Source organism: Oncorhynchus keta, chromosome 23, assembly GCF_023373465.1.
Source record: "Oncorhynchus keta strain PuntledgeMale-10-30-2019 chromosome 23, Oket_V2, whole genome shotgun sequence".
Classification (NCBI taxonomy): Eukaryota; Metazoa; Chordata; class Actinopteri; order Salmoniformes; family Salmonidae; genus Oncorhynchus; species Oncorhynchus keta.
This window is the reverse complement of record NC_068443.1, coordinates 13,979,471-14,000,524: the sequence shown is the minus strand read 5'-3', so window position 1 is coordinate 14,000,524 and position 21,054 is coordinate 13,979,471. Positions and strand designations below refer to the sequence as shown.

Below are 21,054 nucleotides of genomic sequence, written 5' to 3'. Positions count from 1 at the left end.
AGTCTGGTCTAGACATGCTATTTCAAGGTAGATCAGGTTTCAGGCATCTGTACTTTGGGGTCATTATGTCCCCTTTCTGATGTAACATGTCTTTAAGTTTGTAAACCTGTGTCCATAACACATGATTAATAGCTATATGAAATAAGAGATTAGTGGATTCACATAAGACCTTCAACTGTTGTTCGGTTTATTGCTTTGTATATCTACTAAAAAGGATCAACTATTATATCAACAGAACTATTGAGCAAGTTAAGGGTCATGGGTTGGGGTAAAAGTTAATGGTTTAAATGATGTTGGTTTGAAAGCATTGTACTTTGATCTTCCTCTTGAGCACGGCCAGATACTGATGACTGCACGTTCCTTATCCACTGGCTCATTGCAACTGGTTTTCAAAATGGCTGCCACCTTTCCCTCTCTGCCTTTCTTATAGACTGGCAGACATTTGATGCACTTGGAATGCTCTGGCTCTCATTACATGGCAGTATGCAGTAGTTTATTCTCTCTCTCCCCCTCTCTCTCCATTAATTAACTCAATTTCTATAGGGAATGGGTTATTTAAGCAATAAGGCCTAAGGGGATGTGGTATATGGCCAATATACCCCGACTAAGGGCTATTCTAAATCACGACGCAACAAGGGGTGCCTGTAGATATGTAGTGGTGTAATAATGTTATATGATGTACTGTTTTATATTTTGTTTCATGTGTGATGTAAGTGCCTTATTGCGTTCGGACCCCAGGAATAGTAGCTGCTGCTTTGGCACAAACCCCCGAGGTGACTTATTGCTATTATAAACTGGTTACCAACGCAATTAGAAGACTCAAAACAAATGTAATAAGTCAAATGTAATAAGTCACTTCTGGGGTTTGTGGTCTATTGTCAATATACCACGGCTAAGGGCTGTATCCAGGCAATCTGAATTGCGTCATGCACAAGAACAGCCCTTAGACGTGGTATATTGGCCATATACCACAAAGCCTTGAGGTCAGTTATTGCTATTATAAACTGGTTACCAACCTAATTAGAAGAGTAAAAATAAATGTTTTGTCAAACCCGTGGTATACGATCTGATATATCACTGCTGTTAGCCAATCAGCATTCAGGGCTTGAACCACCCAGTTTATAATCCTGTTTACACAACATGAACTGTAATTTTATTTTGGCCTATTTTTGTGTGGATGGGAAGAGAATAGGATTGTGTGCGTTTCTGTTCACTCTATTGTACGTATTACATATTCCTCTTCCTCTATAACAATGCCTGTAAAGGGTTATCACTCTGTAATACTGCCTGTAAAGGGCTATCACTCTGTAATACAGCCTGTAAAAGGCTATCACTCTGTAATACTGCCTGTAAAGGGCTATCACTCTGTAATACTGCCTGTAAAGGGTTATCACTCTGTAATACTGCCTGTAAAAGGCTATCACTCTGTAATACTGCCTGTAAAAGGCTATCACTCTGTAATACTGCCTGTAAAGGGTTATCACTCTGTAATACTGCCTGTAAAGGGTTATCACTCTGTAATACTGCCTGTAAAGGGTTAACACTCTGTAATACTGCCTGTAAAGTGTTATCACTCTGTAATACTGCCTGTAAAGGGTTATCACTCTGTAATACTGCCTGTAAAGGGTTATCACTCTGTAATACTGCCTGTAAAGGGTTATCACTCTGTAATACTGCCTGTAAAGGGCTATCACTCTGTAATACTGCCTGTAAAGGGTTATCACTCTGTAATACTTCCTGTAAAGGGTTATCACTCTGTAATAATACCTGTAAAGGGCTATCACTCTGTAATAATGCCCGTAAAGGTCTTTCACTCTGTAATAGTGCCTGTAAAGGGCTATCACTCTGTAATAATGCATGTAAAGGGTTATCACTCTGTAATAACACCTGTAAAGGGTTATCACTCTGTAATAATACCTGTAAAGGGCTATCACTCTGTAATAATGCCTGTATAGGGCTATCACTCTGTAATAATGCCTGGAAAGGGCTATCACTCTGTAATAATGCCTGTAAAGGGCTATGACTCTGTAATAATACCTGTAAATGGTTATCACTCTGTAATAATGCCTGTAAAGGGTTATCACTCTGTAATAATACCTGTAAAGGTATATCACTCTGTAATACTGCCTGTAAAGGGTTATCACTCTGTAATAATACCTGTAAAGGGTTATCACTCTGTAATAATAACTGTAAAGGTATATCGCTCTGTAACAACACCTGTAAAGGGCTATCACTCTGTAATAATACCTGTAAAGGGCTATCACTCTGTAATAATGCCCGTAAAGGGCTATCACTCTGTAATAGTGCCTGTAAAGGGCTATGACTCTGTAATAATGCATGTAAAGGGTTATCACTCTGTAATAACACCTGTAAAGGGTTATCACTCTGTAATAATACCTGTAAAGGGCTATCACTCTGTAATAATGCCTGTATAGGGCTATCACTCTGTAATAATGCCTGGAAAGGGCTATCACTCTGTAATAATGCCTGTAAAGGGCTATGACTCTGTAATAATACCTGTAAAGGGTTATCAATCTGTAATAATGCCTGTAAAGGGTTATCACTCTGTAATAATACCTGTAAAGGTATATCACTCTGTAATACTGCCTGTAAAGGGTTATCACTCTGTAATAATACGTGTAAAGGGTTATCACTCTGTAATAATAACTGTAAAGGTATATCGCTCTGTAACAACACCTGTAAAGGGCTATCACTCTGTAATAATGTCTGTAAAGGTATATCGCTCTGTAATAATGCCTGTAAAGGGTTATCACTCTGTAATACTGCCTGTAAAGGGCTATTGCTCTGTGACAATGCCTGTAATGGTATATCGCTCTGTAATAATGCCTGTAAAGGTATATTGCTCTGTAATAATGCCTGTAAAGGGCTATCAATCTGTAATACTGCCTGTAAAGGGCAGGGCAGGGAGTCATACTGAGACCAAGTTCTCTTTTACAGATGAGCCCTGAATATCAGAAATGATAGAAAATACACACATCAACATTGTTCAGTCTGCCATTAACCTGCCTACGCCTGGTCGGCTCCATTTGGGTGTAAAAGAGTTAAGTCACCCAATGACCAACACAAACACATCCAAATAAAGTGTGTGTGTGTGTGTGTGTGTGTGTGTGTGTGTGTGTGTGTGTGAGAGAATTCCACAGTGACGTCACAAAAGCTTCACCACAACAACATAACATATAGACCTAGCTGGCTGATGCATTGCACCAGATTTGGAACAAAGCATTTTCTCCATCTGTAGATCATAACATTGTCCTCCTTCATCAAGCATGTTCACTTCTTTTTTTTATAAGATTCATTTTTAATATGGGCCAATACAACAATACTCATGTTTTCAACTTGCCAGTGTGTAGTGGAATTCAACCATGCACACAGCCCACACACACACCAAGTAAACAGCCTTCGCAAACAAATCCTGACATCTGAAAATGCCTGTAGTCAGAAGCCGTTTTTCAATGGATGTGTAGACCTAAAGGCATTCATATATTTATACGAATAAAAGTATAAAGAAAATAAATTGTAGTCATGTCATTTTTCCTCTACCATTTAATTCAATATTTTGTTCGTGCGAGGAGAAATGAACTTGTGTGACTTACGGCCATTTTTGGGGTGTCGCTTCATTGTTTTCGCATCATCTCATCCACAGCACGAGCGAGGTGCGCGCCAATCATAGATATAGGCTTAGTAGATATTTTTGACCCATGCATTTTTTGGGTGGTACATTTCTGGTAGCTGATCTGTAAATTGGTACATCATCCAACATGGCTGAACAATATACATTGTCATTTAAATACACGTTATTCAAATGTGGCACAGAATTTTGAGATGATAATGATTGACCATACATTATTCGAACGGTCTAATTGGATATCGGTTCTAGTGATATATTGCTATGGCGCTAACCTCGCGATAGCCTATTCCAGGATTGGAGCGCTGTTCGCGAACTGATGCTGACAGCCGCTCGATCGATGCAAAGGTTACATTTTGTCCTAGCATGCTACTTCAAGACGCATACGCACTGCAGAGCTTGCTGAAATATAAGTGTTTACAAAAAATGGTAAAAATTAGATTGATTTCCGTGGCTATGTAGCAGTTGCCTGATGGTGGATGCACTTTTGGGATTTCGGATTTGCACGGACGCCCGTGTGTCTGCTCTCTCACTAGTAAAGTGGCTTCATGAGTGTCCAAAGTAACAGTGGAAGTGGTGGTGGAAGTTTGGAGGCGACGCCATCTTGGTCGCAGCTATCCTCGTCCCTAACGATTTCTCAACAACACATAACGGCCACCACCAAGACCAAGGAAGGTAAATTCAGCAACGATGTCATTCGTCGAAGTCTGTTCGATGGGAAATTGATACTGTTTCCAGTTATATCGCCCCAATTCGACTGAAATATGGATGTCAATGGATGCCGCGAATTGATGGCCGAACCTTGTCAGTTACAGTCAGTACAGTAGCAGCTAACGTTACCTCGCTATAAAGATGTCAGCACTCAGCTACAGTAGAACAATAGCGATGGAATATTCAGACAGGAGCAGACCGATTGACTGGAAAACAAGTAGGACTGAGAGCAGTCTGGACCGACAGATGGCCAAGCCCAAGGCATTGTTTATGTAGTTAGCTAGCGATGTTGCCGAGACCTATGATAAACAGCTGTGGGTAGCTAGTTGCCTTTAGTCTTCCGTCGAACAGCAATGCTACTGCAGGTCCATGCGAATCCACTGAGTTATGATGAATTCAAATTCCTTGTTCTTTGCCAAACAAAGAAGTGTAGGCCTATATTCTGATCACTTCAACATCAGAACAAGAATAGAATGTTGCTGTCATGCAACAGAACTAAAGCCTGTGACTGATGCCATCGAAACGGAAGTTTGTCACAGAGGCTCACGTTACTTTAGTATATTAGTGTGTCACAATTGTTACTGTTGCAAAATATTCCAATTGGGATTGTAATAACAATGTAACTATGGCTTCCTGCTGGACTGGGGTCAAGATGAGGCCTGGATGTGGTATTCCTGTGGACATATTTAGTGCTTGGTGGTTGTCAATGCATTATAACTGTTGTCTGGTTTCCCTTCACTTGCACCTCTGTCATAAGGTGTGTGTGCGTCAGGATCAGACATTCCATGTTGTGTGTTTTGGTGATTCAGGAAGGCAAAGTTAACTCTTTGAGTTGAAGTTCAGGCCCCCAGCTCAGCTGTTGAATCGGAGCTAATGTGCTTGTCTAGTTCAGTACCAAATACTGACTGCTAGGTTGTATTGGTCATACAGTCTAACACACTGTTGACACCTGATACATACTACAGTAACAGTCAAAAGTTTGGACACCTACTCATTCAAGGATTTTTCTTTATTTGGACTATTTTCTACATTGTAGAATAATAGTGACAACATCAAAACTATGAAATGACACATGGAATCATGTAGTAACCAAAACAAGTGTTAAACAAATCAAAATATATTTTAGATTCTTCAAAGTAGCCACCCTTTGCTTTAATGACAGCTTTGCACACTTTTGGCATTCTCTCAATCAGCTTCACCTGGAATGCTTTTCCAACCGTCTTGAAGGAGTTCCCATATATGCTGAGCACTTGTTGGCTGCTTTTCCTTCACTCTGTGGTCCAACTCATCCCAAACCATCTTAGTTGGGATGAGGTTGGGTGAATGTGGAGGCCAGGTCATCTGATGCAGCACTCCATCACTCTCCTTCTTGGTTAAATAGCCCTTACACAGCCTGGAGGTGTGTTGGGTTATTGTCCTTTTGAAAAACAAATGGTAGTCCCACTAAGCGCAAACCAGATGTGATGGTGTATCACTGTAGAATGCTGTGGTGGCCATGCTGGTTAAGTGTGCCTTGAATTCTAAGTAAATCACTCACAGTGTCACCAGCAAAGCACCATCACTCCTCCTCCTCCATGCTTCACGATGGGAACCACACATGCGGAGATCCTTTCTCCTACTCTGCCTCTCACAAAGACATGGCGATTAGAACCAAAAATCGAAGGACAGATTTCCACCGGTCTAATGTTCATTGCTTGCATTTCTTGGCCCAAGCATGTCTTATTGGTGTTCTTTAGTAGTCGTTTCTTTGCAGGAATTTGACCATGAAGGCCTGATTCACACAGTCTCCTCTGAACAGTTGATGTTGAGATGTGTCTGTTACTTGAACTCTGAAGCATTTATTTGTGCTGCATTTTCTGAGGCTGGTAACTCTAATGAACGTATCCTCTGCAACAGAGGTAACTCTGGGTCTTCCTTTCCTGTGGCGGTCCTCATGAGAGCCACTTTCATCATAGCGCTTGCAATTGCACTTGAAGAAACTTTCAAAGTTCTTGAAATGTTCCCGGATTGACTGACCTTCATGTCAAAAGTAATGATAGTTCTCTACTTATTTGAGTTGCTGTTGCCATAATATGGACTTGGTGTTTTACCAAATAGGGCTGTTTTCTGTATACCACCCCTACCTTGTCACAACACCACTGATTGGCTCAAACGCATTAAGAAGGAAAGAAGTTCCACAAATTAACTTTTAACAGGGGACACCTGTTCACTGAAATGCATTCCAGGGGACGACCTCGTGAAGCTGGTTGAGAGATTGCCAAATGTGTGCAAAACTGTCATCAAGGCAAAGGGTGGCTACTTTGAAGAATCTCAAATATAAAATATATTTTGATTTGTTTGATGCTTTTTTTTGGTTACTACATGATTCCATGTGTGTTATTTCATAGTTTTGATGTCTTCACTATTATTCTACAATGTAGAAAATTGTAAAAAATAAAAAAATAAAAACCTTGAATGAATAGGTGTGCCCAAACTTTTGACTGGTACTGTAAGTGCTATAGCTTGGTGCTGTCCATAATGTGTTCACTAAAAGCAGATAGGCTAAGTTGATGTGGGACTGGTGAAGTGCATTGCACTCAAACCATTTGCACTTATCTGATGTGCACTTATTTGAAGTGGATAGTAGTGTGAGACAGTCAGATACAGATTGTTGTATCCTTACATAGCCATATGTGTTATGTTGTGTTTAGGCCCCATGGAGGAGCTGCACAGCCTGGACCCTCGCAGGCAGGAGCTTCTGGAGGCCAGGTTCATGGGTGCGGTCAGCGGCAACACCGTAGGAAGCAGCGCCAGCGGCGGGGCCAAGGTGACAGACACACCCGTTATTACGCAATTACTATCTCACACATAAATACTATAACGCACACGTGCAGGTTTTTACTCATACCAGACACACCAAAAAGTTTTTTTTTAAGGCAAGCACATGAAAATGACACATTACACACACTATTAAACAGTTATGTCTGACTTGTCTGTATGTCCAGGGTCTGGCCAACGAGTGCTCCAACCACAGCTATGGCAGTCTCGGCTCTTCCAGCGACAAAGAGTCAGAGGTGAGACACACACACTATGCAGAGACAATGTCAGTGAGGGACGGGTCTGGCCTAGTTTCAGTGATTAGATGTCACACCATATCACCGACACACAGGTGGCTTACTCGCTGTTAAAAGAAAAGACGCCATTTAGTTTGAGTGGAGACAGGGAAGGCAGGCATTTTGTCTATTTACATTTACATTTTTGGAACCATGGACAGTTAATCAGGAGACTGAATGATATCTTTGTTTGTCCTTGCATGACCCACCTCAATCTTTCTCTTTCCTCCCTCTTTCAACCTTCCTCGCTATCTTTCCTCCATCCCCGTCTCACCCTCTACTCACTCTTGTTAATGTATCTTTCTCTCCCTAGAACTCTGATATGAAGAGGGGGAGTTCTCCTGCATATTCTGTACGTACTCTTCCTTCCTACTGTCCTACCCCCCACACCACACCACCACACACACACTCATACACTCTCTTCCTAAGGGGACACGCGAGTGTCAGAAAAGTGATTTACTATTTGTTTCTTCTCAGACCCCTGAGAAGAAGCACTCTGAGTCGCCCAGAGGAAGGAAGAGGAAAGCTGACATCCAATCGGAGAACAGCCAGGGTATGACACATACATACGGTGCCTTCAGAAAGTATGCACACCCCTTGCAAAAATGCATTAAAATTGGAAGAAATTTGGCAAAGAAACAAACTTTATGTCATGAATTCAAAGCATTATATTTAAGGCAAATCCAAAACAACTCTGAATAGCCGAGTTACACTTTTCACTAAATCTGCTTTATAATCTATGGCAAGACCTGAAAATGGCTGTCGAGCAATGATCAATAACCAACTTGACAGAGCTTGACTTTAAAAAAGAATAATATGCAAATATTGTACAATCCAGGTGTGCAAAGCTCTTAGAGACTTATCCAGAAAGACTCACAGCTGTAATCGCTGCCAAAGATGATTCTAGCATGTATTGACTCAGGGCTGTGAATACTTATGTAAATAAGATATTTCCATTTAACTCGGCAAGTCGGTTAAGAACAAATTCGAATTTTCAATGACGGCCTAGGGACAGTGGGTTAACTGCCTTGTTCAGGGGCAGAATGACAGATTTTTACCATGTCAGCTCAGGGATTCGATCTTGCAACCTTTTGGTTACTAGTCCAACGCTCTAACGACTAGGCTACCTGCCACCCTATTTTCAATACATTCGCTGAAGTTTCTAAACATGTTTTATAGATGGGTGAGGAGAAAAATCTATTTCATCCATTTTGAATTCAGGCTGTAACACGACAAAATGTGAAAAAAGTCTAGGGGTTTGAATACTTTCTTAAGGCACTGTACCTGTTTTCTATGATTGTGTTTTGTAATCCTGTCTTGCATTTTATATTTGCATGTGATGTGTGTGTCTTTGTAATTACAGGGCTCATTTGTAAAAGAGACCTTGGTCTCAACCTGACTCCCTGTCAAAAATAAATAAATGTTTCAATAAAATTAAAATAAAAACAACAGTCGTTATAAACAGGGGTGAAATGATCTGGTCAGGACCTGAAGGAATTTTAGATTCTCCTTGGTACTTGATTTATTTTCATTTCAAAGTCACTCACTCGCAAGCTCCCTGTCGGTAGTCGGGCCCTTCCATTAGACAATGTATATTCTGAATGTCACATGGTATCACTCAGTTAATCAAGGTATATTGAATGTCACATGGTATCACTCAGTTAAACAAGGTATATTTAATGTTACATGGTATCAGTCAGTTAAACAAGGTAAACTATATATACCAAAGTATGTGGACACCTCTTCAAATTAGTGGATTAGGCTATTTCAGCCACACCTGTTGCTGAAAGGTGTTTAAAATCGAGCACACGGCCATGCAATCTCCATAGACAAACATTGGCAGTAGAATGGCCTTACTGAAGAGCTCAGTGACTTTCAATGTGGCACCATTATAGGATGCCATCTTTCTAACAAGTCAGTCCATTCAATTTCTGCCCTGCTAGAGCTGCCCCAGTCAACTGTAAGTGCTGTTATTCTGAAGTGGCAACATCTAGATGCAACAATGGTTCAGCCACGAAGTGGTAGGCCACACAAGCTTACAGAACGGGACCGCCAAGTGCTGAAGCTCATAGCGTGGAAAAATTGTCTGTCTTTGGTTGCAACACTCACTACCGAGTTCCAAACTACCTCTGGAAGCAACGTCAGCACAAGAACTGTTCGTCGGGAGCTTCATGAAATGGGTTTCTATGGCCTAGCAGCTGCACACACACACAAGCCTAAGATTACCATGTGCAATGCTAAGCGTCGGCTGGAGTGGTGTAAAGCTCTCCGCCATTGGACTCTGGAGCAGTGGAAATGTGTTCTTTGGCGTGATGAATTATACTTAACCATCTGCTGTCCGACGGACTAATCATGGTTTGGCGGATGCCAGGGGAAGGCTAACTGCCCCAGTGCATAGTGCCAACTGTAAAGTTTGGTGTAGGAGGAATAATGGTCTGGGTCTGTTTTTCATGATTCGGGCTAGACCACTTAGTTCAGTGAAGGGAAATCTTAACGCTACAGCATACAATGACATTCTAGACGATTCTGTGCTTCCAACTTTGTGGCAACAGTTTGGGGAAGGCCCTTTCCTGTTACAACATGACAATGCCCTTATGCACAAAGCAAGGTCCATACAGAAATAGTTTGTTGACATTGGTGTGGAAGAACTTGAGTGGCCTGCACAGAGCCCTGACCTCAACCGCATCGGACACATTTGGCATCAATTGGAACATTGACTGAGAGCCAGGCCTAATCCCCCAAAATCATTGCCCGATCTCACTAATGCTCTTGTCGCTGAATGGAAGAAAGTCCCCGCAGAAATGTTCCAACATCTAGTGGAAAACCTTTCCAGAAGCCTGGGGGCTGTTTTAGCATCAAAAGGGCACAAACTCCATATCAATGCCCATGATTTTGGAATGAGATCTTCGACGAGCAGGTGTCCACATACGTTTAGTCATGTAGTGTATGTTCTGAATGTCACTCTCCGTTAAACAAGGTGACACAGTGTCATTGCTACATTCTGTTGTAAGGTCCCTGGGCTGTGCTAACCTCTGTATCTGTGTTAATGCGTTGCTAACCCACGGTATCTGCTCTGTGTTCTCCTCTACCACAGGGAAGACTTCCACACGGGGGCCCAAGATCAGTGACTACTTTGATGTGAGTGTCGTATTATGTAGTTGTTCCAGACTCGTTATTTATATGCACTTTGTGTTCTCTCTGTGTAAGTTAAACTAAATATATAAGCCTTCCATGGGCCAAGCTGGTTGGTCTTGACACGCAAGATGTCTAGTGAGATGCAGCCTATGTGGAGTTGCCAGAAAACGCTAACATCCTGTTTTCAGGGATACAGTATTTTCAATCTGACTTCCATTTCCGCTGAAAAAATGGAAGTAGGGACTCGGCTCAGGCATCTTTCTACGCCTGCTATGTTAGGTTAAGTGAGATGATTGGTGATTGGGTCGTGGTGTGATGATTCTGATTGGTTGACATTGTGAATTTCCCAACTTGAGGCATTCTTCTATACACTATGAAAGTCCCATGTACTTCCTGGATCATGTCCCTTGCTGTTTTAAGAATGGGATTCCACAAATGTGTCCTCAAATTTATGCATGTCCTCAAATATTTGAGAAAGCAGTAATTTAAGATGCATGTAAAATGATATTCCTATTAGTGGATTATTTACTTCTACCCAATGCCTTTAAGGTTTTCCATAATGAAAAATATAATGCAATGGAAACCCTTTATTTTTATTATTGTAATAATATGTATATATATTTTTTTTCTCATTTTATTTTGAGATTTGTATATCTATATGTGTGTGTGTGTGTGTGTGTGTGTGTGTGTGTGTGTGTGTGTGTGTGTGTGTGTGTGTGTGTGTGTGTGTGTGTGTGTGTGTGTGTGTGTGTATATAAAAATATAACATTTGTACTTTTTACCCCTTTTTCGTGATATCCAATTATCCAATTGGTAGTTAGTCTTGTCCCATCGCTGCAACTCCCGTACGGACTCGGGAGAGGCGAAGGTCGAGTGTGTTCTCCGAAACACAATCCAACCAAGCCGCACTGCTTCTTGACACACTACCCGCTTAACCCGTAAGCCAGCTCCACCAATGTGTTGGAGGAAACACAGTATAACTAGCGACTGAAGTCAGTGTGCACTGCGCCCGGCCCGAAACAGGAGTCACTAGAGCGCGATGGGACAAGAAAATACCGGCCAGCCAAACCCTGCCCTAACCCAGACGATGCTGGGCCAATTGTGCGCTGCCTCATGGGTCTCCTGGTCTCGACCGGCTGCAACATAACCTGGGATCGAACCCGGGTCTGTAGTGACGGCTCTAGCGCCTTACACTTCGAACACACTGACAGCGTCATTGCATTTTGGTACACCAGAAATACATTAATTTCCAATGAAACTCTCTATTTGCCTTGCAGCGTTGCAAAGGCAGTTGCAGTGCGTTCATTGTGGTGCATGTGTTGGATTTATTGAATGTATGTGTCAAACTATATGTGTAGACAGCTTGACAGAAATGGTAGCAGAAGGTGAATGTTGAACTTTTGTTGCATACATTTCCAGATGATGCTGCGACTATTTTGCGCAACGACGCTGTCGGTGTGTTGGAAGCATTAGACCGCTGCGTCACTTGGGAGAATGGAAAACTTTAATGAAAGCCATTAGGTAGAACAAAATTAATCCGCAAATACAAATATAATTATACATATATCTTAAATGAATGCATTCAAAAGCAGTATGGGGCATGATCCAAGAAGTAGGCGGGACTTTCATAGTGTTTTGCTGGGCAATATGTATGGGATGTCACTTCCTGTTCCTCACCCTGCTGTTTCCTGTGTGTAGTTCCAGGGGGGGAGTGGCTCCAGTCCGGTGAGGGCTTTACCCCAGTTCCTCCGCTCACCACAGAACTCCCACCAAGGTGCTCACTCTGCACCTGGCTCTAACGTACGTATACACACGTGGTAGGACCTTTTTGGGCTTTGGTGTGTGTTTCATCACCTTGTTTATAACAGTGTTGTATGTGTGTTGTCTCTCTGTAGATCAGACAAAACAGCTCCTCTCCTACCAGTCTGTGTTTCGGAGATCACCTGATGAACCACAAAGCCTCCTCCAGCAAGTGTGTTCAGGTAAGACTTGCACACTCTCTATTTCCTCAAACTCTTATCACATCTCCTTACGCTCCTCACACCTGTCACACTTCTTTCTCACCTACTCCTCTCCTGTCTCTCTCCAGACAGAGTTGACAGGTCTGAAACTGGCTGCTCTGGAGAGCAACAAGAGTCTGGACCTGGAGAAGAAAGAGGGACGCATAGATGACCTGCTTAGGGTGAGTTTAGGTGCTAGTTAGGGTACTACAGATGATGGGTAGAGGTTGTACTAGTTAGGGTACTACAGGTGATGGGTAGAGGTGGTATTAGTTAGGGTACTACAGGTGATGGGTAGAGGTTGTATTAGTTAGGGTACTACAGGTGATGGGTAGAGGTGGTATTAGTTAGGGTACTACAGGTGATGGGTAGAGGTTGTACTAGTTAGGGTACTACAGGTGATGGGTAGAGGAGGTACTAGTTAGGGTACTACAGGTGATGGGTAGAGGTTGTATTAGTTAGGGTACTACAGGTGATGGGTAGAGGAGGTACTAGTTAGGGTACTACAGGTGATGGGTAGAGGTTGTACTAGTTAGGGTACTACAGGTGATGGGTAGAGGTTGTACTAGTTAGGGTACTACAGGTGATGGGTAGAGGTTGTACTAGTTAGGGTACTATAGGTTATGGGTAGAGGTTGTACTAGTTAGGGTACTATAGGTGATGGTTAGAGGTTGTACTAGTTAGGGTACTATAGGTGATGGGTAGAGGTTGTACTAGTTAGGGTACTATAGGTGATGGTTAGAGGTTGTACTAGTTAGGGTACTATAGGTGATGGGTAGAGGTTGTACTAGTTAGGGTACTATAGGTGATGGGTAGAGGTTGTACTAGTTAGGGTACTATAGGTGATGGGTAGAGGTTGTACTAGTTAGGGTACTATAGGTGATGGGTAGAGGTTGTACTAGTTAGGGTACTATAGGTGATGGGTAGAGGTTGTACTAGTTAGGGTACTATAGGTGATGGGTAGAGGTTGTGTACTGTTGTGTGTTGATACATGTATTGTTTTCCCTCCAGGCCAACTGTGACCTGAGGAGACAGATTGATGAACAGCAGAAACTCCTGGAGAAATACAAGGAGAGACTGAACAAATGCATCACAATGAGCAAGAAACTACTCATAGAGAAGGTGTTGATTTGTTTGTATGGATGTCTGTTACTGACACAAGCCCATGTGTGATTGTGTAACTGGCGTCTATTTGTGTGTATGTAGAGCACCCAGGAGAAGCAGTCGTGCAGAGAGAAGAGCATGCAGGACCGTCTCAGACTGGGTCACTTCACCACTGTACGACATGGAGCCTCCTACACTGAACAGTGGACCGACGGATACGCATTCCAGAACCTTGTCAAGTGAGAATACACACACTTCACAAACCCACATATAATATACTGTATGTACATGGTCTGCTCTCCAAAGCATAATGAAACGATAACATTTCCTATGACCTGTTATGTGTGATATGACTTTCTTTTGACCTGTTATATGTGATTACTTTCTAATGACCTGCTATAACACTTTATAACCCCCCCCCACACACACACACACACTCTGTGTGTAGGCAGCAGGAGGGTATCAACCAGCAGAGAGAGGAGATCGAGCGTCAGAGGAAGCTGCTAGCCAAAAGGAAGCCTCCCAACCCCTCCTCCTCCCCCTCCCTCTCCTTAGGAACCACCTCCGAACCCAAACAGCGCAAAGCCAAGGTTGTAAACGGCAATGACCCCGACCCCTTCCTCAAACCCTCCCTGCCTCAGATGTGAGTACACAAACACACTGAGGGACACACAGACTTGTACATACAGGCATGCATGCGCACGGACAGATGGATACACACACTTTTGTGTTGTTGGTGCAGTGACGTTTATCAACATTTTTTTTAGGTTGACTCTGGCTGAGTATCATGAGCAGGAGGAGATCTTCAAGCTTCGCCTGGGACACCTGAAGAAGGTTGGTTTCACTATGACCACAAACATGTTTGTTCAAAGTACTATTGTCCCGAATCCCAAAATGAATACAATTGACTGTCTGAGTAATGTGGTTGACTGTCTCTCAGGAGGAGGCTGAGATCCAGGCAGAGCTGGAGAGGTTGGAGAGGGTGAGGAACCTCCACATCCGAGAGCTGAAGAGGATCAACAATGAGGACAGCTCATCGTAAGTACAAGACAGAAAGACGCAATCATATAGAAGTCCTGACCCCAGCACTGTCTCCTGGTTCAAAACCCAACGCTAGTGCCTACCTATCCGTAGGCCAGTAGCTGTAGTGTGGCTGACTGCCAAGTTGATACTTTCTAGGTGTTCATAAGATAATAATTGTAATATATGCCATTTAGCAGACACATTTATCCAAAGCAACTTAGTCATGTGTGGATACATTTTATATATGGATGGCCCAAGCAGGAATCGAACCCACAACCCTTGGCGTTGCAAGTGCCATGCTCCACTGACTGAGCCACAGCTCTTGTAGGTGTTATATGGGTAAATTATCCTTTTATACTATAGGAAGCAGCCTGTTCAGTCTATCTGTTTGTCTGTCTGTCTGTCAGGTTTAAAGACCACCCCACTCTGAATGAGAGGTACCTGCTGCTGTATCTGCTAGGCAGAGGAGGCTTCAGTGAAGTCTATAAGGTATGATGGATTGACTACTGGTATGTGCTTGTGAATGATTATTAAGAGATTCTAGATCCATACTGTACCTGTGCTTGTGAGTGTTTGTTTGATGTGTGTTCTGTGTCTTCAGGCCTTTGACCTGTTTGAGCAGCGCTACGCAGCCGTTAAAATCCACCAACTCAACAAGAACTGGAGAGAGGAGAAGAAGGAGAACTACCACAAGTATGAGACGCAGAATTCAACAACCAAGTTTACATCCAAGTTTTAAACGTTATTTGACCAGACTTGCTTACACACAATATTGTTTTCTGTCTCAGGCATGCCTGTAGAGAATACCGGATACACAAACAGCTGGACCATCCCAGAATAGTCAAACTCTACGACTACTTCTCCCTGGATACAGACACGTAAGTGACGTTTTACCCCAAACATAGTACAGTTCTTTCACAGGTCAGATGAACGAGAGGAAGCCATTTTAGACTGTTGAGATGCCTCTTAGGTTATAGTTAATGGAGTCCATTGTCTTCTCTGTTTCTCTTCCTCACACTCTTTCTCTGTTTTTCTCTTGTGGTGGAATTATTGTAATCGAGAGGATTACAAAAACAAACAAACTTAATTATTTAATTAGTGCAGTAATGGAGCTGGTTGGTAATCACCCCTGGAGGTGATCACTGAGAACTCAACAAGCTGGTTTGAGCCACAGCATTTTATAGCAAAGTCCATTCTCCTTCAATCTACATGACTAACAACAGATGGAATGGGTCACAAGGTTAAGATTTGTATGAAAGATACTTATAATTCACAGCAGACAATATCTGTCCTCATTGTGTAGAGACCAGGGTCTGGCCCACCAACTCCATACTGGGGCCATCTCCCCCTGGTAACTGAGTACAGAAACATTAACTCATGCTCTGGAATGCGGTATCACCCAAAGACATCGTAAATCTCCTGTCAGTGTTACATCTCCCAGAGGCCCACTTTCAGTTCATACAGACACAATAGAGTTATAAGAACCCTCTATTCTATTCTTATAACATGATCTTGCAATTTTGCCATCACATGCCCCCATTTTGAGAGTCCTCTCAACTTAAAAGAAAATTACAAGATTTAAAAAACCATTAATTCACATGTAGAAAATGCATACATTCTTCAAAAACCAAGAAGCATGAAAGCAATAGAGATGGCGCTGACAGAGATGTTCGCCTCGCTTCGCGTTCTAAGGAAACTATGCAGTATTTTGTTTTTTATGTATTATTTCTTACATTGTTACCCCAGGAAATCTAAAGTCTTATTACATACAGCCGGGAAGAACTATTGGATATAAGAGCAACGTCAACTTAAAAACATTACGACTAGGAATACGACTTTCCCGAAGCGGATCCTCTGTTCGGACCACCACCCAGGACAATGGATCAGATCCCAGTAGGTGACCCAAAAAAACAGCGCCGCAGACTGAGCGGTCTTCTGGTCAGGCTCCGTAGACGGGCACATCACTATCCGCTCCCGAGTATACTACTCGCCAATGTCCAGTCTCTAGACAACAAGGTAGACGAAATTGGAGTAAGGGATGCCTTCCAGAGTGACATCAGAGATTGTAACATTCTCTGTTTCACGGAAACATGGCTCACTCAGGATATGTTATCAGAGTCGGTATAGCCACCCGGTTTCTTCACGCATCGTGCCAACAGAAACAAATATCTCTGGTAAGAAGAAGGGCGGGGTGTATGCCTTATGATTAACAAGTCGTGGTGTGATCATAATAACATACAGGACTTAAGTCCTCTTGTTCATCTGACCTAGAATTCCTTACAATCAAATGCCGACCGCATTATCTACCAAGAGAATTCTCTTCGATTATAATCACAGCCATGTACCCCCCCGACGCAGACACCTCGACGGCCCTGAAAGAACTGCATTGGACTCTATGTAAACTGGAAACCATATTTCCTGAGCCTGCATTTATTGTAGCTGGGGTTTTTTCACAAAACTAATATGAAAACAAGGCTCCCTAAAGTTTATCAGTATATTGATTGCATGACCCGGGCTGGCAGCATTCTGGATCATTGTTACTCTAACTTCCGCGACCCATACAAAGCCATGCTTTAGGCAAATCTGGACCAGGACTCCATTTTGTTGCTCCCAGCATATAGACAGAAACTTAAACAGGAAACGAACGCCAGTGCTCATGTCTGCTCGCCGTTGGTCCGACCTATCGGATTACACGCTTCAAGATTGCTTCGATCATGTGGACTGGGATATGTTCTGGATAGCCTCAGACAACAACATTGATGTTTACGCTGATTCAGTGAGAGAGTTTATTAGCTAGTGCATCGGTGATGTTCCCAGGATGACTATTACAACCTTCCTCAGCCAGAAACCGTGGATTGATGGCAGCACTTGCGCAAAACTGAAAGTGTGAACCATTGCTTTTAATCATGGCAAGGCGACCGGAAACATGAGCGAATACAAACAGTGTAGCTATTCCCTCCGCAAGGCAATCAAACAAGCTAAGAGTCAGTATAGAGACAAGCAGTCGCAATTCAACGGCTCAGACACGAGATGTACAGTGGGGAGAACAAGTATTTGAAACACTGCCGATTTTGCAGGTTTTCCAACTTACAAAGCATGTAGAGGTCTGTAATTTTTATCATAGGTACACCTCAACTGTGAAAGACGGAATCCAGAAAATCACATTGTATGATTTTTAAGTAATTAATTTGCATTTTATTACATGACATAAGTATTTGATACATCCGACAAGCTGAACTTAATATTTGTTCCAGAAACCTTTGTTTGCAATTACAGAGATCATACGTTTCCTGTAGTTCTTGACCAGGTTTGCACACACTGCAGCATCCATTCCATGTGCGTTTTCAAGGACTCTCCCCAGCTACGAAGCAGCGCTCCAAACATACTCCCAGTGGAACCAAAAAAAGAAACGTTTATTTCCCGTACAATGACCGGCCTGTCATGGGATCCTCAACGGTTCTCTAACCTCCCAGGAACCACGCAAAGTCTAGGCTCCCAGAAACTATAGACTTGCTGCTAACGTCCCTCTCTCAATACTGCCCGAGATATTCTTATGGGCAGCGATGGACGGAACCCCAAAATAACATTAAGTCAACATTTTTTTAACCAAATTTCAATCATCTTATTATGCAAATGTTTATCTTATTTACACACTCACACAGTACTGTTCCCAAACACATTTAAACAATATTTTTTATAACCTGCAGGAATGGTTTATAGCTTTCACATAGTTACTTAACTATTTGAAACCATTGGATACCATTAACTTATCTACTAATTATTATTTATCTCAGGCTCACACAGAGCCTTCATGATCACCCACACAGGATTGATCGAATGCGTACACAGAACATGACTAAATAACCATCCACACAGGATTGGTAAGATGTCCTCACAGAACATCATTGAAAGGTTACCCACAGACTCAACCTATCGCGCCCACACAGAACGCTTCTACAAAGATTACCCGCACAGGATTTCAAACCCTGTCTATATGAACAGGGAAACCCATACCATTATCAAAATATAGCCTTATTAGTGGTCCCACAACAGGGCGTTTGGTAAACAAATCGAAACGCTCGTGCAACTTCTAGCGGAAAGGTCGGACGAAAATTCCGGAAGTTGCACGAGCGTTTCGATTTGTTTACCAAACACCCTAACAAAATGAGGTATATGGACATAAATGATGAACTTGATCAAACAAATCAAACATTTATCGTGGAACTGGGATTCCTGGGAGTGCATTCTGAGGAAGATCATCAGAGGTAAGTTAATATTTATAATGCTATTTCTGACTAATGTAGACTGCGCAACATGGCGGATTTTTGGCTGTTTTGGGCTCTGAGCTCCGTACTCAGATTATTGCATGGCATGCTTTTTCCGTTTTTTTTTTAAATAACAAATCTGACACAGCGGTTGCATTAAGGAGAAGGTTATCTAAAGTTCCATGCATAACACTTGTATTTTCATCAACATTTATTTTGAGTATTTCTGTAAATTGACAGCAAAATCACAGCATGTTTTGGAACTACTGAACATAAACACGCCAATGTAAAATGCGATTTTTGGATATAAATATGAATTTATCTAACAAAACATACATGTATTGTGTAACATGAAGTCCTATGATGAGTGTCATCTGATGAAGATCATCAATGGTTTAGTGATTTATTTTATCTCTATTTTTGTGACTCCTCTCTTTGGCTGGAAAAATGGCTGGGTTTTTCTGTGACTTGGTGGTGACCTAACATAATCATTTGTGGAGTTTTCGCTGTAAAGCATTTTTGAGATCGGAAACAGTGGCTGGATTAATGAGAATGTTATCTTTAAAATGGTGCCTAATACTTGTATGTTTGAGAAATTAGATTTATGAGATTTCTGTTGATTTGTATTTGGCGCACTGCAATTTCATTGGCTGTTGGCGAGGGGTACCCCGTTCCCAGACAAGTTAACAAAAGTTTTTATCAATTACATACACGTTAAAATTTGTTCTTCACTAAAGTCAGATGCCTCGCAAGGCGTCACCTGCACTCTCGTTCTCCATTCAATACGTTACCTCAGCAATCCTACTGTGATCAACCCAGTACCACGGATTTGGACTTTTGGTCACCCACAACAGGCTAATTAACAATCATGTCCAAGGATTCTGCACTTAAGAACACTCTCATCAACACAACTCAGTCCTGTTAGTCACCCCAGCTGTGGCCCTCTTAAGGAACACCTCACTCTAAGTGTACCCTCAACAGGGGCTTTTGTTTATGTTGTTTATCTTTTTTATCTTTTCATCACTTGTTCAGTTAATGTCTAATTATTACTATTAATTCTGTGCATGTTCAAGTCTCACCCTTTAATCCAATTATGTTTGAAATTATGTATCCATTCAGCTGACGCTCTCAGCCAGGTGGGGATCCGATCTGCTCCAAATAGTGGAGAATGGCTTTCCCCTGGTTGCATCTAATGCAACTACCCACTACTACTAACTAACCTGAGTTTCACTGGGAACAATCAGATAAATTGAAGTTTATCATCCCATCCTCGTCACCAAAATTGTGGTGGAATTTTTGTAATCAAAAGGAGAGACTAAGATTTCTTCAAAACAATCCAACTTTATTATTTGATTACTGCAGTAAGGGAGCGGGTCGGTAATCACCCCTGGAGGTGACCACTGAGAACTCAACAAGCTGGTTTGAGCCACAGCATTTTATAGCAAAGTCTATCCTCCTTCAATTTACATGACAAACAACAGATGTATGGAATGGGTCAAAGGGTTAAGATTTGTATGAAAGATACTTATAATTCACAGCAGACAGTATCGGCTGTAAAAACTGTTCTCATTGTGTAGAAACCAGGGTCTGGCCCCAAGACATCTCCCTGATATCACCCAAAGACATCGTAAATCTCCTGTCAGTGTTGAATCTCCCAGAGGCCCACTTTCAGTTCACACAGACACAATAGAGTTATAAGAACCCTCTATTCTGTTGCAAAAACAACCGTTTGATGCAATTACAGCATTATAACATAATCTTGCAATTTTGCACTCACGCTTTCTCTTTCTGTCTCTTTCTCTCTGCCTTTAGGTTCTGTACGGTTCTAGAGTTCTGTGAGGGGAACGACTTGGACTTCTATCTGAAACAGAACAAGCTGATGTCAGAGAAGGAGGCGCGGTCTATCGTCATGCAGATAGTCAATGCCCTGCGATACCTCAATGAGATCAAACCCCCCATCATACACTACGACCTCAAACCAGGTACACACACACACCCGCTACGACCTCAAACCAGTTACACACACACCACAGGAGGCTGCTGAGGGGAGGACAGCTCATAATAATGTCTGGAACAGA

The 21,054-nt window shown here is 42.2% G+C and overlaps 1 protein-coding gene across 2 annotated transcripts in view; it reads left to right on the top strand.

Moving 5' to 3' along the window:
- Nucleotides 1-3,921: 3,921 nt before the first annotated feature.
- The window catches only part of LOC118379027 (serine/threonine-protein kinase tousled-like 1-B), a 20,880-nt gene continuing 3,747 nt past the window's right edge, over nucleotides 3,922-21,054 (top strand). The window contains exons 1-18 of one of the 2 annotated variants that reach the window (XM_035766030.2): nucleotides 3,922-4,321; nucleotides 7,048-7,163; nucleotides 7,342-7,410; nucleotides 7,763-7,801; nucleotides 7,927-8,002; nucleotides 10,544-10,587; nucleotides 12,283-12,384; nucleotides 12,480-12,566; nucleotides 12,674-12,766; nucleotides 13,596-13,706; nucleotides 13,791-13,927; nucleotides 14,137-14,331; nucleotides 14,456-14,522; nucleotides 14,629-14,726; nucleotides 15,119-15,200; nucleotides 15,313-15,404; nucleotides 15,500-15,589; nucleotides 20,789-20,958. In XM_035766030.2, the coding sequence (XP_035621923.1) occupies nucleotides 4,195-4,321; nucleotides 7,048-7,163; nucleotides 7,342-7,410; nucleotides 7,763-7,801; nucleotides 7,927-8,002; nucleotides 10,544-10,587; nucleotides 12,283-12,384; nucleotides 12,480-12,566; nucleotides 12,674-12,766; nucleotides 13,596-13,706; nucleotides 13,791-13,927; nucleotides 14,137-14,331; nucleotides 14,456-14,522; nucleotides 14,629-14,726; nucleotides 15,119-15,200; nucleotides 15,313-15,404; nucleotides 15,500-15,589; nucleotides 20,789-20,958 (1,795 nt within the window). In that variant the 5' untranslated portion in view covers nucleotides 3,922-4,194. The remainder of the gene's footprint in view (nucleotides 4,322-7,047; nucleotides 7,164-7,341; nucleotides 7,411-7,762; nucleotides 7,802-7,926; nucleotides 8,003-10,543; nucleotides 10,588-12,282; nucleotides 12,385-12,479; nucleotides 12,567-12,673; nucleotides 12,767-13,595; nucleotides 13,707-13,790; nucleotides 13,928-14,136; nucleotides 14,332-14,455; nucleotides 14,523-14,628; nucleotides 14,727-15,118; nucleotides 15,201-15,312; nucleotides 15,405-15,499; nucleotides 15,590-20,788; nucleotides 20,959-21,054) is intronic. The other variant, XM_035766031.2, reaches the window with a different exon arrangement.